The sequence below is a fragment of the Myxine glutinosa genome, chromosome 9, assembly GCF_964187855.1.
Source record: "Myxine glutinosa chromosome 9, kmMyxGlut1.1, whole genome shotgun sequence".
NCBI classification, from domain to species: Eukaryota; Metazoa; Chordata; class Myxini; order Myxiniformes; family Myxinidae; genus Myxine; species Myxine glutinosa.
This window is the reverse complement of record NC_136269.1, coordinates 139,556,707-139,584,445: the sequence shown is the minus strand read 5'-3', so window position 1 is coordinate 139,584,445 and position 27,739 is coordinate 139,556,707. Positions and strand designations below refer to the sequence as shown.

The 27,739-nt window shown below is 45.3% G+C and overlaps 1 protein-coding gene across 3 annotated transcripts in view; it reads right to left on the bottom strand.

Annotated features, from left to right (window-relative positions):
• Positions 1-23,837, bottom strand: part of LOC137434853 (protein MTSS 2-like) — a 65,009-nt gene extending 41,172 nt beyond the window's left edge. The window contains exons 1-3 of one of the 3 annotated variants that reach the window (XM_078785004.1): positions 23,552-23,837; positions 19,264-19,325; positions 14,817-14,890 (exon numbers count right to left, since the gene is read on the bottom strand). In XM_078785004.1, the coding sequence (XP_078641130.1) occupies positions 14,817-14,890; positions 19,264-19,325; positions 23,552-23,623 (208 nt within the window). In that variant the 5' untranslated portion in view covers positions 23,624-23,837. The remainder of the gene's footprint in view (positions 1-14,816; positions 14,891-19,263; positions 19,326-23,551) is intronic. The other 2 variants (XM_078785006.1, XM_078785005.1) reach the window with 2 other exon arrangements.
• Positions 23,838-27,739: the final 3,902 nt, after the last annotated feature.

The window sequence follows — 27,739 nt, the reverse complement described above, 5'->3', positions numbered from 1 at the left end:
TTGTGAGTGCCAAGTAGCCTGGATGTGCAGTCTAGCTTCATGGAAAATAAATACCACCACCGACTACATTCGGTCTCTGCTGACGGTTGATTATCTATGACGTGGCGGAAGTCTGTGCAATAGTCACTAGCTCTCCTGTTGCTGAACCTCTTAGGTTGTACAACGTTAAAATAAAGAAATAAACCACAAATCCAACAGAAACGGCCATTAGTGCGGCAAAGGTACCTCACAACTCCTTTCTTCTTGCTCTTGTAACTTTGATATGATACCTTAGTTTGGCATAGAATGACGATTGAGGTTCAATTTGTGCGATGTACTCCCAAAGGTTATGTTACCCCCACCTACATAATACACCAAGGACAAGGGACAATGTTTATTCTGGGTCACACGATTCTACCTCGTCTCCATTCTCTTCGACTGGGGTCATGCACTTCGACTTAGGACACTTCGACTAGGGACATGGGTCATGCACTTCGCCCGGGGATCAAACAACATTTCAATCCCAGCACAGAAGCTTTCCCTACGAAGAGTCTGTGGAAATGACTTTGTCAACCTCTTCAACCGAAGCAAGAGGTCTTCCCCCAATCTCGTTGTCCATCTTGCGGAAGTGTAAGGAAGAACAGCAACGATTTATTGGTGGATTGCAGGGGTGCATTTCCCTTTAGCATCACTATGAATGGAATGAATAAAACTGGACGTCTTCTTGTCTCCAGCTTTCTGCAACGGTGACGTCACGATCTATATTTACTGGCTATATCAATAAATAATAGAAGAGTATATATGCGTGATTCCTCTTGTGCATCATCTCGACCACTTAAGGGTGTAGTACTGGTGAACAGGTGGATTTTTTAGATTTTTTTTTTTAGCTAAAGTTTCCTTATAGTCGTACAAACAAGAATCATGCTATTAGAGGTCATAGAAGTACCCCTAATTATTGAAAAATTCAAATTTCAATTCAATTCAATATAATATTTTGCATTTTGCATGCATGAAATTTGTTATAACTTTAATTTGCATCATTCTTTTGGGCTGAAATTTGGACAGGATATTCAGAATATCACTTCCTTTAAAATGATGAAGGCTTTTGTTTATAGGAGTAGCCATTGTGGATTTATTGAAGGACAACCAAGTTTTATCTGGTAATTGGCATAATTAGCTAATTAGTGAACATTTGACATAATTTCACAAAATCCTCTCATCAGGTAGTAGAGTAACACATGTATAATACATGTACCAAGTTTTGTGTGAAAAGAATGATAGGTGACATATAAGATAGAAGTAGAAATGTGTTCTTTGTTTTTCCTTGTTTTTTATTGACGGTCTAATTTATGCAAATTATATGCATGTAATATGACAAAGAAGCGTTGAAACTGGTCTTAGTGGGGCGGCTTAGCCCAAATATTCAAAAGAATTGTGCATTTTGTGAAACAAGCACCAAATTTGGCACAAATGTACATTAATATGTTGCGAACATTTTCAGATATTGGGCCACTTGAAATTCCGTAATTTTTTTTTTCAAATTTTTTCAAATTTCGTAATTTCAAATTTTTCGGGTGACACCGTCACAATTTCGGTCTTCGAGGCCGGCCGATAGGCAAAGTGTGACCGGAAGGGACGAGGTTCTCCTGACCACGTGGCCCTCGATCTGGGAAGCGAGAGGCGTTCCATTAGTGGACGCGCCCCTCACGCCCGACTTTTGGGCGGCCCCGGCAGGCCGTTTGTTTTGACGTTCCGTGACAGGCCCCGCACCCCCACCTCCGGGCCGACCGGAAGCTTGTGCTGAGTACATCATACCTGAACAACTCAGTGAGGCAGAACACAGCAGTGCACACCAGGGTGACCCCTTCAGTGCATAAACCAATTAACCTGTCCACTGCAGGGCATATAGAAATGAAGTTATTTTCTGCATATAATAATAATATAAGTTCAGTTCTATATAACAATTTCTGTTATCACCACTACCACTACAACTACCACTACTACAAGCTTTGTCTGGAATTTTGTGGACTAACAGACAAACAGACATACAGACAAGCTGGGATCAAAACATTACCTCCTTCCACCATTGAGTGTAGAGGTAAACATCATGGAAATTATATCATGCCCTAGATTTAATTCATGCTTACCCGTGTATTTGCTTCACTGGTTCACAAGGTCTTTTGGATACATGTAATTCAGACTCTCGTCTTCATTGCTGACCACACAATGTTCGCAACATATTAATGTACATTTGTGCCAAATTTGGTGCTTGTATCACAAAATGCACAATTCTTTTGAATATTTGGGCTAAGCCGCCCCACTATATCGGCCGGCCTCGAAGACCGAAATCGTGACGGTGTCACCCGAAAAATTTGAAATTACGAAATTTGAAAAAATTTGAAAAAAAAAATTACGGAATTTCAAGTGGCCCAATATCTGAAAATGTTCGCAACATATTAATGTACATTTGTGCCAAATTTGGTGCTTGTATCACAAAATGCACAACAGGTTTGCTATGCTGCTACACTATCTGAGTTAAAGCCAAGATTATATCTTTCAAGAAAAACTGAAAATTAGATATTAACTTGACTTTGTTTTTGTGTAAAGGCCTCTCAAAGGTACCTATGTAGTTTTCTCAATTTTTCACCAGTACTACACCCTTAAACGGTCCCAAGTAGGGTGACAGGTTGGAATGACCCCGGTGACGGCACATCCTAGCACTACTTGAATGATGTCCGACCACAATGGATGGAGGTACGGAATATAAAACAAAATGCCTGGGTTGCATCTCTGGAAACATCATAGGTGTTCAACACCATCCAGCACCATACTATACTCGGCGAGCTTTGTCCTTGTGGCGTGCAAGGCCACCATCGTTCCTGGCTCAACAACTTCCTTCACATATGCAGTCAGCACATTGCTCTTAACAGTGTCCTTTCATCGCATCTCCCAATGGAGTCTGGAAGTGTCCAAGGCAGAATGACAGCCCAGTTTTATTCCACATGGACATAATTTACCTCTCCGATGCCCTAGAGAGCCCACAATCCCTCTGATAGATGATTCCACATTATGCCGTATGGTAACGCCATCCCAATTACAAGCAGGCAGCAGCTGCTTTCTTCTCTGCAGATGTGAAAATTATCAGATGCCGGTCTGACACATGAAACATTTCATGCAATGTAGGCAAATCTCACATTCTCACCTCGTCTTTCAGGAAGGATCGTCTCATGAACCTACTTATAATCTCCTTGATTAGCCGATGAAAGACGTTCTGTTCTTCAAACTTCCTGACCTCATTTTCAGCCATGACCTGTCCTGGGCAGACGAAGCATCAACGCTGGCCTCCGAAACCAGTCACAGACTGGGTACCTTCACCATGCCAAGTCTGAACTTAACAGCCTAAAAGGTGTTTGTCCAAGAACAACTCCTGCCTACAGGTTGGTGCCTCCACTTCACACCGTTATGCTCTGTGGAATATTATGCTCTCAACGTCATTGGCATCTCCCAAAGGAAGCAGAAGCACAGCGCCTGCTGCTCTCATCACATACAGTTTGGTGGCCTCTGTGCTTTACTGCCTCTCTGTCTTGCTCCCACTGTGCATTCGGTCCTCCCATCCTCCAGGATGCACTTCTTCTTCCATTAAAGCCCTCCCTGCTAGCTTCCAATGTCTAGGCTTACTGCTCACCTTGACTCATTTTTGTTCCTCTTCAATACCACTTGTGGAACCACCTTCAATCTCACTCTCTCCTCCAGAGTCCCAAGTCTTCAGATCACCACCATCTCATGCCATCTTGAATCCCTACTCAGAAGTACTTCCTACTCCCATTATCCCTCCCCAAACATACCCCTCTTACTTTCAGGTTCCCATTTTCCTTTCCTCTTTTCTTGTTCATTCATTCATTGACTTGCTTGTTGCATTGCTAGAGCTAGATTGACATCTGCCCCACCACCCTTACAGCCTTACTTGTCCATATGGTACTCTTCCACTCTCTGTCACCTCACTCTTTCAAGACCATACATTCTGTATGAAAAAGGAAGACTGTCAAATGAAGCTATAATAAAAGGACTTAAAGGACATATTCAAAAATGCTCCCAGCATCATTTGTTTAGAGTAAACTAGCAGAGTACCCCACCCCTGGGAGAGTCAAATTTGCACATTACTTGCTGAAAAAATGTATATTCTGTGTTTAGCACGAACACCATAGGTGTTTGCATGGTGTGTGCCTAAAAGGTTCTAGATAGTCTTAAGGTGTAAAAGGGTACGCTCCAGTAGTAGTTATAGTGTCGAAGGGGTTGAATCTCTCAAGCATGTAAAAACAGTCCATGTGGTCTAAAGCTCTAAATGGACAAGGGTCCAACTGTCTAATCTGTCTGAATCCTCAATGCCAAACAGGAAATTAGAGCTGTCTCCCTTAACATATCACGTGCCTTCGATACGGTCTGGCACCCAGCTCTGCTCACCAAACTCTCCTCCTATAGTATCCATGGAAATCTCCACGCATGGCTGGCGGACTTCCTCTCTGGTCGTAGTCAACGTGTAACCCTGAATGGATTTCTCTCATCTCCCCTTCCTGTTCAGGCTGGAGTTCCCCAAGGCAGTGTTCTGGGACCTGTGCTTTTTCTGGTCTTCATCAATGATCTCTCTGACTCTCTTGAAAATACTCTCTATCTCTTTGCTGATTACTCCACTATCTGCCGCTCCATTCCTCATCCCTCAGATCGGCAGTCTGCAGCCTCCTAACTCTCTGCAGACCTGGACAAAATCACAGACTGGGCAAACAAGTGGAACATGTCTTTCAATCCTGACAAATCTCACAATCTTACTATGTCTCTCCGAAAAGACCGGCTGGGCAACCCTCCCATCCACTTTCTGAACAATCCTCTCCAAGAAGTTCTGTCACTCAAGCTTTTGGGTCTCACTGTCTGCAATGACCTTTCTTGGGAAAACCACATTTCAAATCTGGTCTCCAAAGCCAGTCACCGACTGGGCATCCTCCGTCGTGCGAAGTCCTTCCTTGGCACACCTGAGCTCCTCACCACATACAAGGCTTTCATCCGCAGCTCCATGGAATACTGTTCTCCCCTCTGGGCCGGTGCTCCTGCCTCACACCTAGCTCGGCTTCACGCTGTTGAAACCAAAGCTTTCAGAATCATTGGAATCTCCCGCGATGAAGCTAACTCCGAGGGCCTTTCACTTACTCACCGCAGGCAGGTTGGTGGTCTTTCTGTCTTCTACCGACTCCTCTCCGGCCTTGCTCCCCCAGCTCTCTCTCTGGGCTCTGTCCCTCAAATATTCCTACAGGTCGCACAAGATCTGCCAGCAACCCTCTCATAGTTAAACTGCCAAAATCAAGACTCTCTGCTCACCTTCACTCCTTCATTCCTCTTTTCTCCCACCTCTGGAACAAACTCCCTCACTCTCTTCAATCCGACTCCTCCCTCCAGGTCTTTAAAACAGCTGTTCACCACCATCTTATCTTCCCCCATCCAAAACCTTGACCTTTTCTACCCCCTTTAATACACCGCAGTTCCACTTTTTTTTTTAAATACCAACTTCTTTCCTGGAAGTCCTTGCAGTGTCCTTGTGTTTTATACTTCTTTCCCTCCCCCCCCCCACCCCTTCCCACGCCTCCTCCCCCCAAGCCCTCTCCCTCCCACAGATCTCCCGATGTTTCTGCTCTCAAATGTTGTGATTGTGTGCTTCCCCTTCTCTCCCCATCTTGTCTACCACTCCCCTTATTATATGTTTTGTGTGTCTGTTTGATTTCTTTTGTGTGATAAATGTTAGCTCTTTCACGAGTCTCGATCCTGTATTAAAAAAAAAAATTAAAAAAAATTGTGGAAGGGGTCTAAATGGTGTAGAGGTCTGGAGGTACTAAGGGTCTAAAGGATCCCCTTCGGTCTAAAGGTCTAAAGAATGAAGGAACCTAAAATGGCTGAAGTGTCGAAAGGCCCCAAGCCCACCTTTTTCAAATTCCGTTTTCTTTCCTGAAAGTCCCTGTAGTTTCCATCTCATTTATCCCGTGTACCCCCGTCACAGCCCTCTCTCTTCCACAGATCTCCCGATGTCCCTGTTCCCGACGTTGTTGTGCTTCCCTCTCTCACCTCTTCTTGTCTCCCGCTCCCTTTGTTATACGTTCTGTATGTTAGCTCTTATAGGAGCCTCAACTTTATAGACAAAAAAGTGTCCTAAAGGTAAAAGGGATCTCGTGTGCATTTAGGGTTTTGGGCTTCAAAGGTTGAAGGAGTCTCTGCCGTCTAAAGTGGACGATTCTTAACTGTCGGTACGTGGAAGGAGAGCTAGCAGTCTGTGGATTAATGCCAGGCTAATTTCAATTTCCATGTATAAATTTTCCACACATTAAGCAAAGAACCCACCAAAGAACCCACTCCAAGCCTCCGACGAAGCCCAAGGTTTGATCTGTTCTTACGCGCCATGACGGTACATGGCGTAGTAGTGCAACGAGCAGGATTTCTTTTGTTTTGTTTTTTTACCGGCATAGAGTACACCGACGACTTTTCAAGTCATTTCATCAGACACTTCATGTGTACTTCAAGGTGGGTGACATCAGAGGCAGCTAAACTAGGCAATTTCAACCAACAGCGCAAAGGCCTTATTTTCACTAATTAACCAGTACCCACCTAGCTGTACCGGTGTATATAACTGGAGTGCACTTGCAGCACGTGCTTATGGGGCAAGCAGCTGCCATGTTGGAATACCCTTCCCTCACTAGAACGCAAGAGGTACAGGCATAGCTGAGAGCTCAGAGTGTGATAAGCCCTTTACTTTATCGGGTTCCGTTGACAGATCGATTCACATTTGTTTCCCTCTTTTGTTTATTTTCCTTCGGAGCCTTGTAATGGAGCTACGAAGGTGACTGGCAAAACTGAGAGACTGATTTTACTAAGTCAGAAGTGTAGAGTTGAGTTGGTCTATGAGAATAATTGAATTTCAGTACCCCCAATAAAATGGAATGAAAATGTGAGGGGGGAGTGTGGAGTTAAACTACATATTGATAAATCGTCCAGAAACAATTGCTGCTTTGATTGTCTTTTTTAAGCAATAAGAAAAGACACACCGCATGCGCACGCGGACACACACACAGTTTTTATTTTTGCAAATGTAATCGTAACATCTTTCATTACTGTTCTTTTCCATACATTACGTGCACTTTTTTTTTTCTTTTTCTTTTTTTTTATATGTAGAATTGTAGAAGGCTCCAGGCACAGACTATATCGTCCTCATCTAGGCCAGGCCAAATAAAAGAGCTGCATTGATAGAGAAAAGTAAAGAAGGAGAGAATGGTCTAAGAGTTTTTGAGAAAGCAGAGAATTTGCTTTTTGAAAAGGGGAAGATCATAAGTGTTAGGAAAGACATGTGAAGGTAAAGAGTTCCAGAGTTTGGCAGTGGAGGGGAAGAAATTACCTGCACATACTAGATAGCTGAACTGTGGTTTTTGATTGGATGTTTGCACGAAATATGTATGTACGTACGATGTATGTACGTACTAGTAAATCTGGGGGCGGACCATCAAAGGACTGCCTTACACCCATTGTCTGGACAGCTGGCCTCAGCCACCATTTTCCTGCTCAAGTCAGCCCAAACCATCTGCGAAAGCGTTATGCCTTCCATTTCAGTTTTCCCTTCGGTGTAAAGCAAGGATTATCAAATATATATCGAAAGGTTGAAGCCGATAGCCATCACGGGCATTGAGAAAGCCATAGACGTATGGGCCTCAGGCTTTTGGCCTTCAGGCCTTGAACAGCTTCTTTTGCTGAAGCGATCGTGTTGTTGTTGGTATTGTTGTGAAGGTAATGTTGAGGTAATATTAATTTTTCCGGACTCTGGATGTGGGAATTCAGTAGCAGAGACGGGTGAAGAGGAATGTGTTGGTAAATTTGATTGGGGAGCGAGGAAAAGAGAGTGTCAAGTGCTGGTGGAACTGGTGGGAAGGAATAGGATGGCCATAGCTGGTTCCTTTTTTTCAAAAGCGGGGAAGCCATAAGGTTACCTATCGGAGTGGACAGCACAGAACAGAACTGGATTTGGTGGTGGTAAGGAAGCGACAGCTGTGGAGGGTTGGGGATTGCAAGGAAGTGGCAGGAGAGCATGTTACCTCCGAGAACATGCCTGTGGTGTTTGTAGTGAGAATGAAGAAAAGGAGGGAGGTTAAGAGCAAGGGTCGAAAGGTTATTAGGTGGGGAAAGTGAAGGGGAAATGTCGCCGTAGAGTACAAGGAGAGGGTGAGGGCCAGGTATGAGCAACATAGTGAAGAAGCAGAAGGTTTGGAGAAGGAGTGGAAGAAATACGGAGAGGAATTTAGGGAAATTGCAGAAGGATTGTGTGAAAGGACATTAGGAAAGGGTGCCCGAGTGATATAAACCAGGTATGATGGTAGACCAGGTATGAAAACAGCAAGGAGAGTTGTGGATATTAGGCAAGTAATGATATGGAAGAGGAGGTGCACAACAAGTTGGAAGAGGATGGTGGGAAGAAGATGATTTGATGAGAACTAGATAAGAACAAGCGTTACGCCTCGGTCCCCCGTCGTTGAAGTGATGTGAGTTGACAAAGTGGAAGACGCAAGGCGGCCATCTTGGATTTTGACGTGGCGACCCAATTTTAAAGAGCGTTCTTCCTTATGCATAGATACACCCACACACCACATTAGAAGTTGGTACTTCGCTTATTTTTCAAGATATTCCACTCACAAGGTTCAGACATACATGGAGGCGGCCATCTTGGATTTTGACGTGGCGACCCAATTTTCAATAGCGTTCTTCCTTATGCCTAGATACACCCACACACCAGATTAGAAGTTGGTACTTCGCTTATTTTTCAAGATATTCCACTCACAAGGTTCAGACATACATGAAGGCGGCCATCTTGGATTTTGACGTGGCGACCCAATTTTCAATAGCGTTCTTCCTTATGCCTAGATACACCCACACACCAGATTAGAAGTTGGTACTTCGCTTATTTTTCAAGATATTCCGCTCACAAGGTTCAGACATACATGGCATCAGACATACATGGCGGCGGCCATCTTGGATTTTGACGTGGGTTGCACCCACACACCAAATTAGAATTCGGTCCTTCGCTTACGCACGCACGAATGCACGCATGCACGCACGGACGGAGGGGAAAACCCTTGTCCCCCTTTCGCTCTGCGGTGCGACGGGGGACAACAACTACGTCAGGAGGATTGTGGGAATAAAGAGGGTGGCTATAAAGAGAATGGATGAACTGAGGGAGGAGATTGTTGTGCAGATGAGCTTGATGGGGGAGATTGGTGAAATGCAGCTGAGATGGGCTGGACACGGTGCGGATGGAGGAAGAGAGAATGGCAAAGAGAGCAGATAGGTTGAGGGAACAAGGTATGAGGAAAAGAGGAAGACCGTGGTAGAGATGGGAGGATTGTGTGAAGAGGGATCTCAGTAAGGTGGAGGTGGTTGAAGACTGGACAGAGTTTGCTGAGGGCACAAGGGAGTGGAGGAGTGCCATGGTCAAGGCAGGGCAGGAGCTCGGTGCCATCGGACCTCACCTCTTATAAAGGGAAGAGGAGGAGAAGAAGATTGAGACTCAGACAGACATGCAATATGTTTGTAAAGTAGAACATGTGGTCTTTCGATTAAAACAGTAAGCAAAGCAATAGGGTCGGCACATGTAGTTTTACAAATATAAAATTGGAAGAGATCGCTGCCATCATTGTCCCTTGACAATGCAACTGCAATTCATAAAATACGAACACAGGCCTTGCGCGTTGCCTCACGATAGATGGGCCAATGTCCAACCTGAAACGACTCCCAATGCCCGCACTATACTTCACTACCTTTTGATAATTACATGCAGTGGCCTGGAAATGATGCACAAAACAAATACATTGATTATGCGACACAAAACAACGCCACATTATTAGCTCTCGTATATAACACTTGGAAAAGAATTTTAATGCGATTCAAGAAAGAAAAGAAAACTGGTTTCGTGACTTTGCACAATAAACAAGACTAGTTTGGCCACCATTTGTCACAAGATCTGTCTGAAAGCATTATGGTTGAACTCAAAGTGTTTATACTCAGGAACAAAACTATGCTTGTGCTGCACAACATTTTCTATTTAATATTCCTCTTCCTCCTTCTCCTCCTCATCCCTGGTGTTGGGCTAGCGGCTAGGGTGCCGGCTTAGGATCCTAGGATCCTGGGTTCGAATCCCGGTCGATTGCTGAATTAACGCCAGGGGGGTTGACTCAGCCTGTCATCCTTCCGAGGTCGGCTAATTGAGTACCAGTTCACTGGTAATTCCCTGTTTGTCGTTAAAGGTGGCAAAAAGGGTTGGCGTCAGGAAGGGCATCCGGCCGTAAAACATTGCTTCAAAAAGGGGACCGAAAAACAACAACAACCACGGTCCCCGAAAAAGGCCAACCCCCGCTTTGCGGGGAAAAATGGCCTCTAAAGGTGGTTTTTTTTTTCTCCTTCTCCTCCTCCTCCTCTCCATCCTCTTTCACAACAAAAAGCGTTTTTAAGGCCTAGAACAGAAGTTGAAACACTGTCCCGTCGCTCCCACAACCCACCTTGGAAATATTTCAAAAACTTTTTCTACGTGACAAATTGCATTGTTGTCGATCAACAGTCAGAGGCCACAACACCCAGATATTATTAGACGGCTTGCTGTAATCCCCTTAAACAGTAGGAACAAAAATTAGAATGAGTTGAATCGCTGATTGACTGACCGGCGGCTAATTTGATTCCCTGAGGAACCATTCATGGATTTACCAGTAACCAACATTTTCTGTGCTCTCAGCCATGAACGAGCATTTTCCACATGGATCCCGGATGTATATCCGTTGAATCGTTTCGGTTCTCATTTCCAAGAAGCAGCTGCAGTTTGCACAAAACATCCATACACATTTAAAACACACCACTTGGCATGCCTCACAGGCTGCATCTTTCGTCGAGGTCCCCAATGCACTGGGGCACCTTGGAACAGGGCCAGCATCATTCGCAGGACACCGTCAGCCAATGGAATAATAAAATAAACATTCACTCATGAGATTACCAAACAAGGCATACACTCACACAACCACAAGACAAGAACACCACCTCTCAATAACATTACCGCTCAACCACCTCACCAAACATCTTGCAAAGCAGGCCGAACCACAATCAACCAGCCCACTACCTTGTTTAGCCCAGTCCATTTCCACATAACAAGAAACCCAATTAATAAGACAATTCATAATCGAACCTCCAACCTCTAACACATACCCACAAAATCGCTTGGGTATACAACAACACAACATGCATTTTAAGGCCATTTTCCCTGCTAGAGCGGGGGTTAGCCTTGCGGTCCCCATGACAATCTTCTCCATCTTGCCCTATTTTCTGCATCTCTCCTTGTTAACCCCCTTGCCCGCATTTCTTCTTCCACCATCTTTAGCCAAGTCTTTCTCGGTCTTCCCCGTCCTCTACTTCCTTCTACATTCATTTCCATCACTCTTCTCAACCAGTCACTTTCATCCTTCCTCAACACATGACCAAACCATGTCAACCTGTTCCTCTTCACAGCATCAATCACAGGCTCTATTCCCATCATCTTTCGCAATTCATCATTTGTCTTCCTCTCTCAACGATACTCCGCACATCCACCGAACCATTCGCATTTCCACCCTTTCCAGCCTTCGTTGCTGCTCTACGTTCATTACCCATGTCTTGCTCCCATAAATCATAACACTTCTCACACATGCAGCATACACCTTTCCCTTAAGCTTCAACGACACTCCCCTCCTCGTCAGCACGCCACTCAGTTCCCGAAACTTCTTCCATGCACATCTCACTCTAGCAACCGTTGCCGAGTCTGATCCACCTTCTCCATTCAACATGTCTCCTAGGTAGCAAAATGTTTTTGTTCTCGTCACCTAACCAACTCATCCACCAAGTTTAGTCATAACTCGAACATAACTTTTTTAGACATCATGTTATATATTGCTTTTCGCCCGATCTCTCAATTGTAAAAAATCACGTGTAAATTAAATAATTATCGTATCCGGATCAGTCTTTGAATCTTCACCAAAATCGAATAAATTCGTCCTTGTCACACACACAGCCTGTCCACCAAGTTCCGCCCGGATCTGTGCATAACTTTTTGATATATCGTGCTATGTATCATTTTTTGCCCCATCAATAGTGAAGAATCACAAAGAATTCTCAGATCCAGATCTTCACCAAAATCTAATCATTTAGACCGTGTCGTATACGTAACCTCTGCAAAAACTTTCGTCCGAATCTGTCCACAACTTTTGGAGATATCCTGTTTACAGACAGACAGATAAAGAGACAAACAGACAGGGGTGAAAACAAAACTTCCATCCACCTTCGGTGGTGGAGGCAACAAGACCAGGGAATTACAAGAAGACGAACCGCAGCCCCCAATATAAAGGATCGTACAACGAACGGAACTGTCACATATTCTAAAAAACAGAAATCAACAATATGATTGGTTCTCTTCTTTACACCCTACACTACCCTCCAAACACTACCCCCACCCTTCCCTTGTTGAGAACTCCTGGCCTAGTAGTTTCACATTCCTTCATATTGCCATTTAACGTGTGTGAACGATAAGGCCTCGAGTAACAACACAAACAGTCTTACAAAGCACTCCAAACATCCTCTTTACACATCCTCTTCATCTTCAGCAAGCTCAGAAGCAAAAACAAGAAAGAGGGGCTGGTGGTTGTGCAGTGTGCAAACGCTTGGCGAATAGCACAATGGCATTGTGGGATATCACGTGCCATGGCACTCAAAAGGAAGAATGTCCCTCATTGACTCATCTCTAAAAGCCTTCACGGTAGGCCCTCGCGACGGCTCAGGCTGCTGCGTGGTTGGACGTTGATGGGCATTTCCCATGGCTAGATTGCAACAACACTTCTATTCACTTCCACATCAACTGACATTCAGTGGAAACAAATGTCACAAAGGGAATATGGTAATGGTCATCCGTGGAGTAGCTCCAGGAATGAGATCGCTAAAATTGGTACGACAGGATGGTCTAGAGGTACGCACACTCACCACTACGCTGTCCAGCCTGGGTTGGCATCCCGACCCTGCTACAAACTGGCATCACGGTGTTTCACAGGCAGGGCGATTCGTGAATGTGTGTGCCATCCCTCGGATTGACGCCAAACTCCCTCCCACACATCTCCCGGTGTCCCTGCTCTCAAATATTGTGTTTGTGTGCTTCCTCCCCTTCTCTCCCCATCTTGTCGACCGCTCCCCTTTTTATATACTTTGTTTGCTTGTTTGTTGATTTGTTTGTTTGATAAATGTTAGCTCCTTCACGAGCCTCGACTCTGTATACAAAGAAAAAATAATAATAATTCCACATGCCGACAATAGTTGGTGGCATTAAAGACCCCACTGTGTCCTTCGTGAAGAGTATACGAGTTATCACCGGCACCATGAACAAATTACACATTCCTTCCACAACTACTGCTGGGAAGGCTTTGTCAAACCACCCAGTATAACCATTGCCTAAAAACTGCTTCAGCAGCACCGAACCCGCTTTCAGGCAGAACATCAGAATATGAATACAGTTCAATGTACTTTAAGGGGAATAACAAGGACGTTAGGAGATAGCAGTTTACTTTGAAGTGAACGTCAAGGAGATATAAATGTATTTTTCAGTGAATATCAAAGACATTAGGAGAAACTGACAAGGACAATCGTACTTCTATAACCTTCAGACAACCAATAGGAGACAGGTATACCTCAAATCACCTGTAAAAGCCATACTTTTGGCTCAACAGTCATCCGAAGGTTAACGGCCACAATAATTCCCACCTTCTCTGGAGTCGGCCCAGGCACGTTTTGGGTACAAGTCTTTCACCAACTGCTGGCCAGGCCTGGTATTTAACTGAAGGTGATTTGTGCAGGAATCTGTAATGTGCTCAGGATACCGGTACTAACTCACCTCCGCTTTGCGCAAGACACCGTGGGATATTTAACATCCACCAGCTAATGCCCGGAAGCGGGACCCCAGGATTAACATCCATCCGATGGACAGCACGCACGCTGATGTATCGTCCCGCATGCGAAACACCAGGGCGGCAGTTTACGGCTTGGTCGAAAATCAAACCCAGGCAGCTCATATTTCTAACCCTAGCTGCCAGCCCCTACAAAATGACTCAATCAACACAGTTTGTGTTATTGGAGCATACAGACAAAGCATTATGAGGGGAGTGTTTCCATTTTGGATCATTTTTAAAAGTATCCTGCAAATAAACATGTGCCACAGCACCCAGGTTCGGCAAAAACTCAAGTACTTCACCTGTTAACGTACATATGAAACATGGCAGCCTTGGGAGCAACGATTTGTATCACTGTAGTAACGATAAAAACAGAGTAAAATCAACCGTTATAACCATGTGGTTACTAACCACAAGTGGAAGCGTTTCTCCAGAAATATGCCATGGTTTCCTGTTTCTACACAAGTCCTCCTGCCTGTATTTTACCACACCCAACAAACGTGTTCATTTCTAACGGTTAGGAATTTCCGAAGAAATGAGTGTACTCATGCGACTGCTCCATGAACCCAGACAATAACCAGCCGGCTGCAGCCTTGAGGAGTACAGATTACAGACCGGTAAATAATCGCGCGTGGACACCCGGCTCACGAGACGCTTCGCGAACACGAGTCGACGACGAGGTCTTGTAACGAGCTCTAGATATCCCAAAAACAAAACGGCACAGGAACTTCAGAACCTGCTGGCTAGGCCCATCTTAAGTGGAAATAAGGGGCAAAGCCAAAAACCGGGCCTAAACGAGGCTCAAAGTTTGCTCACCACGTGCCCCAGTTGCCAAATCAGCGATCTTCTGGAAGGCGTCAAGGAAAGCAGTAACGACAACTGCGGTTGTCCTGCCAGGAAACGGAAGAAGAAAAGAAGAGGGATGGAAGGTTTGATTTCAGAACTTTAACCAAATAACACTTTCTAATTATCTCCACACTTAAAAATAAATAAATCATAAAAAAGGGAATACTGTAATTGGCTCTGTCCTTCTGCCTGCCTGCCCGTCACACGATCTCTTCCTAAACGGGAATTCAACAAATTTGATAGTTCTGATCACCACATGGTAAAAAGTAGAAATAATAATATTATTTTTGGCCCCGGCTCCCACACACCCCGGCTCCCCCTTGGGCTTAATATCGAAAAGTCCCCTTGGTCAAAAAGTCAAATACCAAAAATTACAATTACGGGCACATTTTTTAATGAAACTTTGTATATGCAATCAAGGCGGACTTCCTCTCTAGTCGTAGTCAACGTGTGGCCCTGAATGGGTTTCTCTCATCTCCTCTTCCTGTTCAGGCTGGAGTTCCCCATGGCAGTGTTCTGGGCCCTGTGCTTTTTCTGGTCTTCATCAATGATCTCTCTGACTCTCGTGAAAATCCTCTCTATCTCTTTGCTGATGACTCTACTCTCTGTCGCTCCATACCTCATCCCTCAGATCGGCAGTCTGCAGCCTCCTCACTCTCTGCAGACATAGGACAAAATCACAGACTGGGCAAACAAGTGGAACATGTCTTTCAATCCTGACAAATCTCACACTCTTATGATGTCTCTCCGAAAAGACCGACTGGACAACCCTCCCATCCACTTTCTGAATAATCCTCTCCAAGAAGTTCTGTCACTCAAGCTTTTGGGTCTCACTATCTGCCATGATCTTTCCTGGGAAAACCACATTTCAAATCTGGCCTCCAAAGCCAGTTGCCGACTGGGCAACCTCCGTCGTGCGAAGTCCTTCCTTGCACACCTGAGCTCCTCACCACATACAAGGCTTTCATCCACAGCTCAATGGAATACTGCTCTCCCCTCTGGGCTGGTGCTCCTGCCTCACACCTAGCTCGTCTTCACGCTGTTGAAACCAAAGCGTTCAGAATCATTGGAATCTCCCGCGATGAAGCTAACTCCAAGAGCCTTTCACTCACTCACCGCAGGCAGGTTGGTGGTCTTTCCGTCTTCTACCGACTCCTCTCTGGCCTTGCCCCCCCTGCTCTCTCTGGGCTCTGTCCCCCAAATAATCCTACAGGTAGCACAAGATCTGCCTGCCACCCTCTTATGGTTAAAATGACAAAATCAAGACTCTCTGCTCACCTTCACTCCTTCATTCCTCTTTTCTCCCGCCTCTGGAACAAACTCCCTCACTCTCTTCAATCTCACTCCACCCTCCAGGTCTTTAAAACAGATGTTCACCACCATCTCTTATCTTCCCCCATCCAAAACCTTGATCTTTTCTACCCCCGCTAATTTCACCCCAAATCCACTTTTTTGAAATACCAACTTCTGTCCTGGAAGTCCTTGGGTTTTATACTTCTCCCACCCCCCCCCCCCCTTCCCACGCCTCCTCCCCCCAAGCCCTCTCCCTCCCACACATCTCCCTGCCCTCAAATTTATGTTTGTGTGCTTCCCCTTCTCTCCCCATCTTGTCTTCCGCTCCCTCTTTTTATATATCTTGTTTGTCTGGTTGATTTGTTTGTGAAATAAATGTTAGCTCTTTCACGAGCCTCGATTTAGTATACAAAAGATTGGGGACACATGTCATGGAAGACACATGGAAATATGAAAAAAAAAGAAGAAAAAAAAATGAAAATAAAATATGAATAAATACAGTATATGAAAATATATGATATAATACATGATTATATGATATAATACATGAAAATATATGATATTTTCATGATAATACATGAAAATATATGATATGATATAATAAATATATGATATAATACATAAATATATGATATTTTCATGATAATACATGAAAATATATGATATGATATAATACATGATATCTTAATATAATTCACCAAATGTCTGTCCGTCTGTTCGAAGGTACCGCAAAAACGGTTCAACCCGATCGAAACGATATTTTGTGTGGGTAATCCTGGGATCTCCAGGAGTAAAATAGGCTATTTAGTTTTCCCAATTTCACCTTTGGTCTTCAGTATTCTCAGGTTTGGACTCCTGCATAACATTCGCGTTCGCATAAAGTTCATTGTGACGATGTTCTCATTGTGACGATGTATGTGTTCACGGCAGTGTTTGACGTGACGGTGTGAACGTAATTTCGTAATGTTTTTCGTTTCGTAATCCTTTAATGAACGTTTAATGTTTAATGCCCTTCGATGTCCGGGGCCGCACGTGCGCTACACTGGACGGGCCAGCGTGTACCTTGCCCTTCGCCGTCAGGCTCGGGTAAACCGCTGAGCCCCATCCGTGATGGGGCCTGGGGCTTGAGACAGTGTCCTTCAGTAAAAGTATAATAAACGCTGTCTCCATCGATCTTGCCAAGGCCGTAACAGCCGTAACGTTTAATCTCTACATGAGAGAATTCCACATACAGTAGCTATTTGGGCGGTGAATACGCTAACAGATCGCTGTCTCCATCGATCGCTAACAGATCGCCGTCTCCATCGATCTTACCAAGGCCGTAACAGCTATCGGCTCAAAATCCTTTCAACTGTTGATTTGGTACAGTTACACCTATCGGGAATTTGGTACACGTATCGGGAGTACATACGACATAGCGATTGTGAACACGATTATCGATCACGATTCACGATCACCACGATCATAGTGTATCGATCACGATTTGAAACACGATGGAATAATATTTACCGATATGAACAGTGATGTGGCTTTTATTGAAATTCTAAAGATACTGTTTAGATTTTGATGATTTGCGTGTGATATGATTCAACGGATGTTTATATGAATCGTTTAAAATTTAAAAAAAAAACCCTTCACTTTCTGATATTTTGCCTTTTCATTTGGGCTTCCCAATTGAAGCCCCGCCCATTGGGCGGGTACCGTTGCTAGTATGATATAATACATGAAAATATATGATATGATATAATAAATATATGATATAATACATAAATATATGAAAATAAAATGAAAATAAAAATGAAAATAAATATGGAAGATGGAATATGTAAAGGTTTTTTGGAGTTGAGCCCCAGTTCATGCCCCAGAGGGTGCGGGGCCTTAAGGTCACATGGGTCAAAACAGAAATTGTTTTTGTTTTTTTTACGCAAAATTTGATATTGGCTCATTCCTGGTGGATCGTTTTTCCATCTTTCAACTTTGCTTTAAGTGGGAAGCGTGGCGATTTTCGATGGCATGCCAACGACTTTACTCTAGTTACCTCCGTCACCAAAGGTGGATGCAGGTTATGTCTGTGAACAGGATCCCAAAAGGTTGTGGTTAGATTCGGACGAAATTTTAGTGGAACGGTTGGGTGCGTGACAAGAACGAAATTATTAGATTTTGGTGAAGATCTGGATCCGGATACCAGAATTTTTAAAGTGATTCTTCAGCATTGAGAGCTAGGGCCAAAAACTATATTTAAAAAAAAAAAAAAAAAACACCTTTAGAGGACATTTTTCCCCGCAAGCGGGGGTTGGCCTTTTTCGGGAACTGTGGTTGTTGTTGTTTTTTGGTCCCCTTTTTGAAGCAATGTTTTACGGCCGGATGCCCTTCCTGGCGCCAACCCTTTTTGCCCCCTTTAACGACAAGCAGGGAATTACCAGTGAACTGGTACTCAATTTGCCGACCTCGGAAGGATGACAGGCCGAGTCAACCCCCCTGGCGTTAATTCAGCGATTGACCGGGATTCGAACCCAGGATCCTAGGATCCTAAGCCGGCACCCTAGCCGCTAGCCCAACACCAGGGCCAAAAACTATATACAGCACGATATCTCAAGAAGTTGTGGATGGATTCAAACAAAACTTGGTGGACAGGTTAGGTTTATGACAATTCATTATCGATTCGATTTTGGTGAAGCTCCAAATCCACACCCGATAATTCTTTGTGATTCTTCACCATTGAGTAACATGGCCAAAAATTATATATATAACACGATATCTCAAAAAGATGTGGACGGATTATGAAAAAAATTTGGTGGACGAGTTGGTTAAGTGACAACAAGAAGCAGATTAGATTTTCGTTCAGGTCCGAATCCAGATCCGGCCTATCAGTGGATACAAAACGTAAACTGTTCAGTGTTCAGCCAGGTGGAGGTGTGCTCTCTACTGAGTACCATTCTAGTTATTACCAAGAGCAGCCCATCCTGAGTTGGTAGCCTAAAACAAAAGCCTAATTGAATAAACATGACGATGACACCACTCGCACAGTGAAAGATTCATGGCCTTATCGTGTTTCCAGCATCAGGGCGGCAATGTGAGCAGGATGGCGCACAGATCACGAGTCTCCGAGCTCCGCGCTGCTCACCGGAGCTGGGAATGGAGCTTGATCGCTTTTGAAACGAAGTCCTCCCACACAGGATAACTTGTCTGTAAGAAACAAACATTCGAGAACAACTTGTATGAAAAGGCTTCCATCTGTCAGACAGAACCGAAGATTTGATCACGCGTCCGCACATTGCTACAAAAGAACGTACACACGAACATAATAGAATGGGTAAACAGCAGCCATTCCATCGAGCTATCGTTAGAAATGTCACACAAACAGTACAGGCCATCATCGAGCCAAGATGGCGTGCACGGTAACACTTTATAAACAATCAAATGATGGTTCACCACACGGTACAGGGTCCGTGGACACCATCGTGTGCTCTCATTTATGCATCGGTCCGACACTTTGACTCCACCACCCATCGGCCTTGCGAATATGGAGTGTCGTTCAGAGAGCGACGCTCGATAGCTAATCCTGGCAAACATGAAGCAAACACTCGGAAACAACAAACCAAGATCGGTGTCAAAGTTCTCCATGATAATCAAGGCCTTTACGCAAAGATGGGGAGTCATCTCGTCTTTAGTCATTTCTCTATAACCACGGCACGTGGGGATGTATTCGATGGGAAAAGACGTCGCCAAGTCAGGAGAAAAAAAAAACCCACCTTTAGAGGCCATTTCCCCCCGCAGAGCAGGGGTTGGCCCTTTTCGGGCACCCTGGTCCCCTTTTTACCCTCGCCAGAGGAGAGGGTATTGCATTTGAGTCCGTTTGTTTGTTTGTCTGTTTGTCTGTTTGTCCGCACAGAATAAATATGATTTTCTCTGCAACCGTTGGTCCGATCGAAATGAAATTTTCACCATAGATGCAACTCCACCTGCAGAATGTTTTAATGATAATTATGACGTCATAGGTCACGTGGTTTGGACGACATGTTGGAAAAACCGAAAAACTTTGCACCTCTATATCTCCGAAAGCGCTGAATAGAAAAAATTGAGACATGGCTCATTGTAAAGAACTCTCTAAGGGGAATAAAATATGTTAATGATGATGTCATAGGTGCCTCCATTATGACATCATAATTCGACAAGTACAAAACTTCATCCGATCAAGATTAAATTTCTTGAGCATAATCTAGGAATAAATTACTTTAGAAAAAAAATAATGATGACGTCATTGGTCACGTGGTTCGGCCACCATATTTGTTTTAACACAAAAGCCGTAAAAACCACTGAAAATACATCCTGGCGAGGGTTTGCAATCTCTGATTGCTCTTTTTCTTGTTGAAGGAATGTTTTATGGCCGGATGCCCTTCCTGCCACCAACCCTGTTAGTCGCCCTTTGCAACACACAGGGAATTACCAGTGAACTGGTACTCAATTTGCCGACCTCAGAAGGATGACAGGCTGAGTCAACCCCCCTGGTGTTAATTCAGCGATCGACCGGGATTCAAACCCAGGATCCCAAGCTGGCACCCTAACGGCTAAGCCAACACCAGGCTTGACAAGTCAGGAGAGCTTACAGAAATTGTGCAATAATATACCGACGTTAAAACCAGGAAATTGGGCAAAGGACTATTCCGTTTGGCTGACTACGCCGGTGCTTCATCCACGCCACATCGGTTCAATATCTGTCGGCCTATTCATCGACTTATGATAGGAACACGATCTACCAACTATCTAATTTCACTGAAGGGGAGCTGGAGAGGGCAACAGAACAGTGAAGCCAACACAGAGACATCGCCAAGGTGTTGCATGTTTTGTTTTGTGGAGGGGACATGCGGTGGGACGTAAGGTGAGGAGTGAACAAACACAAAAAGCACATTCACTACACATCTACACAATCACCCAACCCTACGTAAGATGTCTCCCTGTCCTGCTAATGTGCATGTACAGCTCTACCTACAATGCTTCTACTTACCTATCTAATTCCAGTTTAAACCTCTCTGCCGTTTCTGCTCCGACTACCTTTCCATGGAGACCATTCCATGCATGAACTACTCTGAGTGAAAGACCTCTACCTTACTACGGTCCTAACTCTCCTCTTCATTATCCTCTGTACCATAGATAATACTGTAGACTATTCAGAAGGATCTGTCAAAGAGGACAAAATGAAGTGTCTTTAGGAATTAAATAAAAGGATGACATTCCCAGGATTACTGGGAATGTGATAAACAAACAGAGCAAAGCACACCGGGTTTCAAGCAAACAGCGAACGCGAGAGAACCGTGTCCTGTGCTTAGCAACCTTTGGGAAAACCAAACATTGCACGGACATTCATCGGACACGGACGCGGACACACGTGGTACTCCAGGCTCTGTACACGCTTTACAACCAATCAAAATAAAACTCCACTCCTCAAACCCCACGGTGAACGCGAATCCAGTGCGACTTACACCTTCAGCCAATCCAAACCCCAAGATGTTAACCAAACCTAACCAAAGATGAGGCTCCGCGTTTGGGATTCCGAGCATGGTCTCCGTCCAGGATCCGTTCTGAGCTCCTTTCAGTAAGTAGTGGCACCTACTGTACTTCTGAATCTTAAACAGAACACAGGCGATGCCAACATCTTCACACGGCACGGTAATGACACACAGAATGGCACGGCGAAGCACATTATAGTGCGTGACACACGGCACGGCAAGGCACATGGCACACAGTGCAGAACAGCAAGGGACATACATGACAGAGCAAGGCACATGGCATGGCACACAATGGCACAATAAGGCACAATAAGGAACACAGCATGGCATAGAATAGCACAGCATATGAGTATACGATGCATGACATGGCAAAGCATGGCATATGACACACGGCATGGCATGACAGGCACACAGCGTGGCACAGCATGGCATGACAGGCACACAGCATGGCATGGCATGGCATATGACACAAATAAAAGCACAGCATGGCCTAGTGTGACACAGGATGGGTGGCACGGCATACGACACAGCACGACATGTCAGGCACACAGCATGGCATAACACGGCATATAACACACGACATGGCATGGCATGGCAGGTGAATGGCACAGCATGGCACAAGTAGCACAGCACAGTATAGCATGGCATATGACACACAGCATGGCATATGATACACCGTAAGGCATAGCAAGGCACAGAATGGTGTATGATACACAGCATGGCATGACAGGCACACAGCGTGGCACAGCATGGCATGACAGGCACACAGCATGGCATATGACACATAGAAAAGCACAGCATGGCCTAGTGTGGCACAGGATGGATGGTACAAAGCACGACACAACATGGCATATGACACACAGCAAGGCATAGCACGCCACATCATGGCACACAGCATGGTACAGCACAGCATATGACACAGCATGGCATGACAGGCACACAGTGTGGCATGACAGGCACACAGCATGGCACAGCACGGCATATGACACATAGCAAGGCACAGCATGGCATAGTGTGGCATAGTGTGGCACGGGATGGCTGGCACAAAGCACGACACAACATGGCATATGACACACAGCAAGGCATAGCATGGCACATCATGGCACACAGCATGGCATAACAGGCACAGGATGGATGGCACACAGCATGACACAGCATATGACACAGCAAGGCAGAGCATGGCATATCACGACACAGCATGGCATATCACGACACAGCATGGCACATCACGACACAGCATGGCACATCACGACACAGCATGGCACATCACGACACAGCATGGCATGGCACATCACGACACAGCATGGCACATCACGACACAGCATGGCACACAGGAGCGCACGGCTCACGACAACCAATCAATTCCACCCCAAATGTTATACGGTATAATTCGGGCTTTGGATGAACCAATCGTCAGGATTCGGGATTCGGATCCACCCTGAATCGCTCGTTACAAACACCATTCGGATCCACCCTGAATCGCTCGTTACAAACACCATTCGGATGATGAGGGCGGAATCTGTGGTAAGTGGAGCTTCCAAAGCGGTTTATGCACCAAAACACACGGTGGTTTTCGGGGTAATATGGGGGTTCGGAAAGCTTCGTGATCAGGGTCTTGAAAACACGTCCCGCGTGCTGCCCCATAAAATGTCCCAATGGAGGGAAGGGGGGCCAGGGGGATCTGTGGGCTCAGATTCTCACGAAATGCACGTACACCGACTTGAGCACGCTTCAAATAACAATGAATATCATTTAAATAATAACCGCCGTGATACGTGAGGTGGAAAACGAAATCTTCTTCATTAATGACGGCCACGGCCCGAAGGTGGTGAGAGAGAAATGACCGGATCGTGAGGGAAATCGAACACGAACGGACGGACAAACGAGAAGTCGATGCATCCGAACCTTCATGTCGCTCATGACGCCTTGGAAGAGATTCTCGAGCGCGCCGCAGCCGCGATCCCTGCTCGCCTCCATGACGCGCCTCACGGTCCGCCAGTCCGGGACCGGCGCCGCCTCGAGCTCTCCCTCCGGCTCCGCGGGAACAAAGCCGGGACGCGCACACAACGGGGCCTCGCGCGCCGTTTCCAGCCGCCAGCGGGACGAACCTGCGGGTCACGTGATCCATGTGGGCTCCGCCCCTGAAATTACGTCACGCCTTGGTCCTTATCTATCAAAGCCGCTATGAGGTCGGCGCGTGGAGATGTGCACTGGCGACACCCTACAACTATGGCGTGTGTAGGGACGGTAGGAGCCATTAGTATGCTTTACAGTTTACACGAACAACGGTAGGGGATTTTAACCTGGGGCAAGTGTGTGAGCTATTGCTTCGATGCGATGGCATCATGGGAATGCGAATGGCAAACAGGGGTTAACGGGACCCCTGGACAGCCTCGAGCGGTTTAACCGTGGGTGTCTGACAGGGGATCCGAGGACCCCGAGCTCGAGTCCCCGTCGGCCGTTGAATTAACATGACAGGTGCCAGGTGGCCAAGGTGGGTTGTGAGAGGTCGGCGAAATGAGTGCCAGCGTTCGTGGTAATGGGGGCACTGCATGAGCGGCACGGCCGCGCCCCTCATCTCAGACTTGTCATGCATGTGAAGAAAGAAGTAAATAATCGCTTTTAGGTTCACCTGCACCGCCAGTTCACCTGCACCACCAGATTATAGCCCTCTCAATCGTCACAACCATCTTGGCCGTCCATCCGACATGGACAAATTCATTGAGTTGGTGATGACCAACCAACAGGTCCATGATTTCCAGGTTCATTTTAATGAAATAAAATGTATCGACCCACAGGTATAACCAATGTAATGGACAGGTGTAACCCCAGTGAACCACGATGCTCAAGAGGGTCGACATTATAAATCACCTTTTGATTCTTCCAGGAGCATTGATTTTGCATGAAAAGAAAGGTAACGGTGTTCATGGAAGAGGGAAAAAATAGGAGGCAAAGAGCCGAGAAAAACAAAATGGGGTGAAGGGAAAACATGGAGATGAATTAAAACACAAGAGGAGGAATTGCAGGTGAACGGGTGGGAACAAGATATCAGTGGGTGTGAAGATCTCAGTGGATGTGAAGATCTCAGTGGATGTGAAGATCTCAGTGGATGTGAAAATCTCAGTGGAGGTGAAGATCTCAGTGGGTTTGATGATCTCAGTGGGTGTGAAGATATCAGTGGATGTGAAGATCTCAGTGGATGTGAAGATATCAGTGGATATGAAGATCTCAGTGGGTGTGAAGATATCAGTGGATGTGAAGATCTCAGTGGATGTGAAGATCTCAGTGGATGTGAAAATCTCAGTGGATGTGAAGATCTCAGTGGGTTTGATGATCTCAGTGGGTTTGATGATCTCAGTGGGTTTGATGATCTCAGTGGGTGTGAAGATCTCAGTGGGTGTGAAGATCTCACTGGGTTTGATGATCTCAGTGGATGTGAAGGTATCAGTGGGTGTGAAGATCTCACTGGGTTTGATGATCTCAGTGGATGTGAAGGTATCAGTGGGTGTGAAGATCTCAGTAGATGTGAAGATCTCAGTGGGTGTGAAGATCTCAGTGGATGTGAAGATCTCAGTGGATGTGAAGATCTCAGTGGATGTGAAGATCTCAATGGGTGTGAAGATCTCAGTGGGTTTGATGATCTCAGTGGATGTGAAGGTATCAGTGGGTGTGAAGATCTCAGTAGATGTGAAGATCTCAGTGGATGTGAAGATCTCAGTGGATGTGAAGATCTCAGTGGATGTGAAGATCTCAGTGGATGTGAAGATCTCAGTGGGTGTGAAGATCTCAGTGGGTTTGATGATCTCAGTGGGTTTGAAGACCTCAGTGGATGTGAAGATCTCAGTGGGTGTGAAGATCTCAATGGGTGTGAAGATCTCAGTGGGTGGTAAGATCTCAGTGGATGTGAAGATCTCAGTGGGTGTGAAGATCTCAGTGGGTGTGAAGATCTCAGTGGATGTGAGGATCTCAGGGGATGTGAAGATCTCAGTGGATGTGAAGATCTCAGTGGGTGTGAAGATCTCAGTGGATGTGAAGATCTCAGTGGGTGTGAAGATCTCAGTGGGTGTGAAGATCTCAGTGGGTGGTAAGATCTCAGTGGATGTGAAGATCTCAGTGGGTGTGATGACCTCAGTGGGTTTGAAGATCTCAGTGGATGTGAAGATATCAGTGGATGTGAAGATCTCAGTGGGTTTGAAGATCTCAGTGGGTTTGTAGATCTCAGTGGATGTGAAGATATCAGTGGATGTGAAGATCTCAGTGGATGTGAAGATATCAGTGCGTTTGAAGATCTCAGTGGATGTGAAGATATCAGTGGGTTTGAAGATCTCAGTGGATGTGAAGATATCAGTGGATGTGAAGATCTCAGTGGGTTTGAAGATCTCAGTGGGTTTTAAGATCTCAGTGGATGTGAAGATATCAGTGGATGTGAAGATCTCAGTGGATGTGAAGATATCAGTGGATGTGAAGATCTCAGTGGATGTGAATATCTCAGTGGATGTGAACATCTCCGTGGGTGTGAAGATCTCAGTGGATGTGAATATCTCAGTGGATGTGAAGATCTCAGTGGATGTGAAGATCTCAGTGGATGTGAACATATCAGTGGGTGGGAAGATATCAGTGGATGTGAAGATCTCAGTGGATGTGAACATATCAGTGGGTTTGAAGATATCAGTGGATGTGAAGATCTCAGTGGATGTGAACATATCAGTGGGTGTGAAGATATCAGTGGATGTGAAGATCTCAGTGGATGTGAACATATCAGTGGGTGTGAAGATCTCAGTGGGTTTGAAGATCTCAGTGGATGTGAAGATCTCAGTGGGTGTGAAGATCTCAGTGGATGTGAAGATATCAGTGGATGTGAAGATATCAGTGGATGTGAAGATATCAGTGGATGTGAAGATCTCAGTGGGTGTGAAGATATCAGTGGATGTGAAGATCTCAGTGGGTGTGAAGATCTCAGTGGATGTGAAGATCTCAGTGGGTGTGAAGATCTCAGTGGATGTGAAGATCTCAGTGGGTGTGAAGATCTCAGTGGGTGTGAAGATCTCAGTGGGTGTGAAGATCTCACTGGGTTTGAAGATCTCAGTGGATGTGAAGGTATCGGTGGGTGTGAAGATTTCAGTGGATGTAAAGATCTCAGTGGATGTGAAGATCTCAGTGGATGTGAAGATCTCAGTGGATGTGAAAATCTCAGTGGATGTGAAAATCTCAGTGGGTTTGATGATCTCAGTGTGTTTGATCATCTCAGTGGGTTTGATGATCTCAGTGGGTTTGATGATCTCAGTGGATGTGAAGATCTCAGTGGGTGTGAAGATCTCAGTGGGTGTGAAGATCTCACTGGGTTTGATGATCTCAGTGGATGTGAAGGTATCAGTGGGTGTGAAGATCTCAGTGGGTGTGAAGATCTCAGTGGGTGTGAAGATCTCAGTGGATGTGAAGATATCAGTGGATGTGAAGATATCAGTGGATGTGAAGATCTCAGTGGGTGTGAAGATCTCAGTGCATGTGAAGATCTCAGTGGATGTGAAGATCTCAGTGGGTGTGAAGATCTCAGTAGATGTGAAGATCTCAGTGGATGTGAAGATCTCAGTGGATGTGAAGATCTCAGTGGATGTGAAGATCTCAGTGGGTGTGAAGATCTCAGTGGGTTTGATGATCTCAGTGGGTTTGAAGACCTCAGTGGATGTGAAGATCTCAGTGGGTGTGAAGATCTCAGTGGATGTGAAGATCTCAGTGGATGTGAAGATCTCAGTGGGTTTGATGATCTCAGTGGATGTGAAGATCTCAGTGGGTGGGAAGATCTTAGTGGATGTGAAGATCTCAGTGGGTGTGAAGATCTCAGTGGATGTGAAGATCTCAGTAGATGTGAAGACCTCAGTTGATGTGAAGATCTCAGTGGGTGTGAAGATCTCAGTGGGTGTGAAGATCTCAGTGGATGTGAAGATCTCAGCGGGTGTGAATATCTCAGCGGATGTGAAGATCTCAGTGGGTGTGAAGATCTCAGTGGGTGTGAAGATCTCAGTGGGTGGTAAGATCTCAGTGGATGTGAAGATCTCAGTGGGTGTGAAGATCTCAGTGGGTGTGAAGATCTCA